This window comes from Fukomys damarensis, unplaced genomic scaffold (assembly GCF_012274545.1).
Source record: "Fukomys damarensis isolate Sample0158 unplaced genomic scaffold, DMR_v1.0_HiC HiC_scaffold_34, whole genome shotgun sequence".
NCBI lineage: Eukaryota > Metazoa > Chordata > Mammalia > Rodentia > Bathyergidae > Fukomys > Fukomys damarensis.
The window spans coordinates 24,632,117-24,633,240 of record NW_022900946.1 but is presented as its reverse complement, the minus strand read 5'-3'; the positions used below and the strand labels follow the sequence as shown (position 1 = coordinate 24,633,240).

The 1,124-nt window shown below is 65.6% G+C and overlaps 1 protein-coding gene across 1 annotated transcript in view; it reads left to right on the top strand.

The window, feature by feature from the left end:
* The window catches only part of Scarf2 (scavenger receptor class F member 2), a gene marked incomplete at its 5' end in the record, with an annotated part of 4,470 nt that overhangs the window by 1,393 nt on the left and 1,953 nt on the right, over window positions 1-1,124 (top strand). The window contains 4 exon segments of the mRNA XM_033758561.1: window positions 1-105; window positions 205-333; window positions 844-947; window positions 1,034-1,123. The exon segment at window positions 1-105 is cut by the window's left edge and continues 33 nt beyond it. Of these exon segments, the coding sequence (XP_033614452.1) occupies window positions 1-105; window positions 205-333; window positions 844-947; window positions 1,034-1,123 (428 nt within the window).

The following is a 1,124-nucleotide window of genomic DNA, read 5'->3' as shown; positions in this document are numbered from 1 at the left end:
CGGCGAGGGCTGCGGGCACCGCTGCCCGCCCTGCCGCGACGGGCACGCCTGCAACCACGTCACCGGAAAGTGCACTCGCTGCAACGCAGGCTGGATCGGAGACCGGTGAGCATCCGGTGCCTACTTCGGCGGGCTTCGGGGGGATTCTGTGGGCTGCGCGTGTCCGTCTCCATTTCTACTGACACCTCCTCCCCTTGTCCCAAGGTGTGAAACCAAGTGCAGCAATGGCACTTACGGTGAGGATTGCGCCTTTGTGTGCGCTGACTGCGGCAGTGGCCACTGTGACTTCCAGTCGGGGCGCTGCCTTTGCAGCCCTGGTGTCCACGGACCCCAGTGAGTACCCTGAGACTCGGAGAGGGACGTGGGGTTTGCACCACAAACCGGGGTTTCCGGCCAGGTCTCAGGGTCCGATGAGGTGGGATCCAGGGCTGGGCTGTCACCTTAGCCTTGGTCCCTTACTCCCACTGGAGACTGACCACAGGCACTTTGGAGCCTGCGCCTGGACCTGGATCTGATGTTTGCTGAGCCTGGGGTCAGTGGGCTCCTGAGGTGACCCAGGGCCGGTGCAGCGTGAGGAGGAACCTCCACTTACTGTCGAGGGTCTGGTCCTGCAGCTCTCTCCCACCCACACGAGTCACTCCCCAGAAAAGGGACGGCAGCCTGGCCGAAAACAACTGCTGACGGTGCTCATACTTGCCTGCAAAACACTGATCACCCCGTGTGCCCACCCGCTGGTGGGGTGGGCTTCGGTCCCTGGAGAATAGCGTTAGGGAGCCGGAGGGAGGGAAGGAGACATCGCGGGTGGGGGCCGTGACGGCCCTCGCTGACCCGCTGTCCCCGCAGCTGTAACATGACGTGCCCACCCGGGCACCACGGCGTGGACTGCGCCCAGGCCTGCAGCTGCCACGAGGACTCCTGCGACCCGGTCACCGGTGCCTGCCACCTGGGTGAGCAGGCAAGAGAACATGGGTTTAGGAAATGCAGGAGGCGGGGGGACCTGCGCTGACCTGGCTGCCCCTCTCCCGCCCCGCAGAAACCAACCAACGCAAGGGCGTGATGGGCGCGGGCGCGCTGCTAGCCCTGCTCCTCGGCCTGCTCCTCTCGCTGCTCGGCTGCTGCTGCGC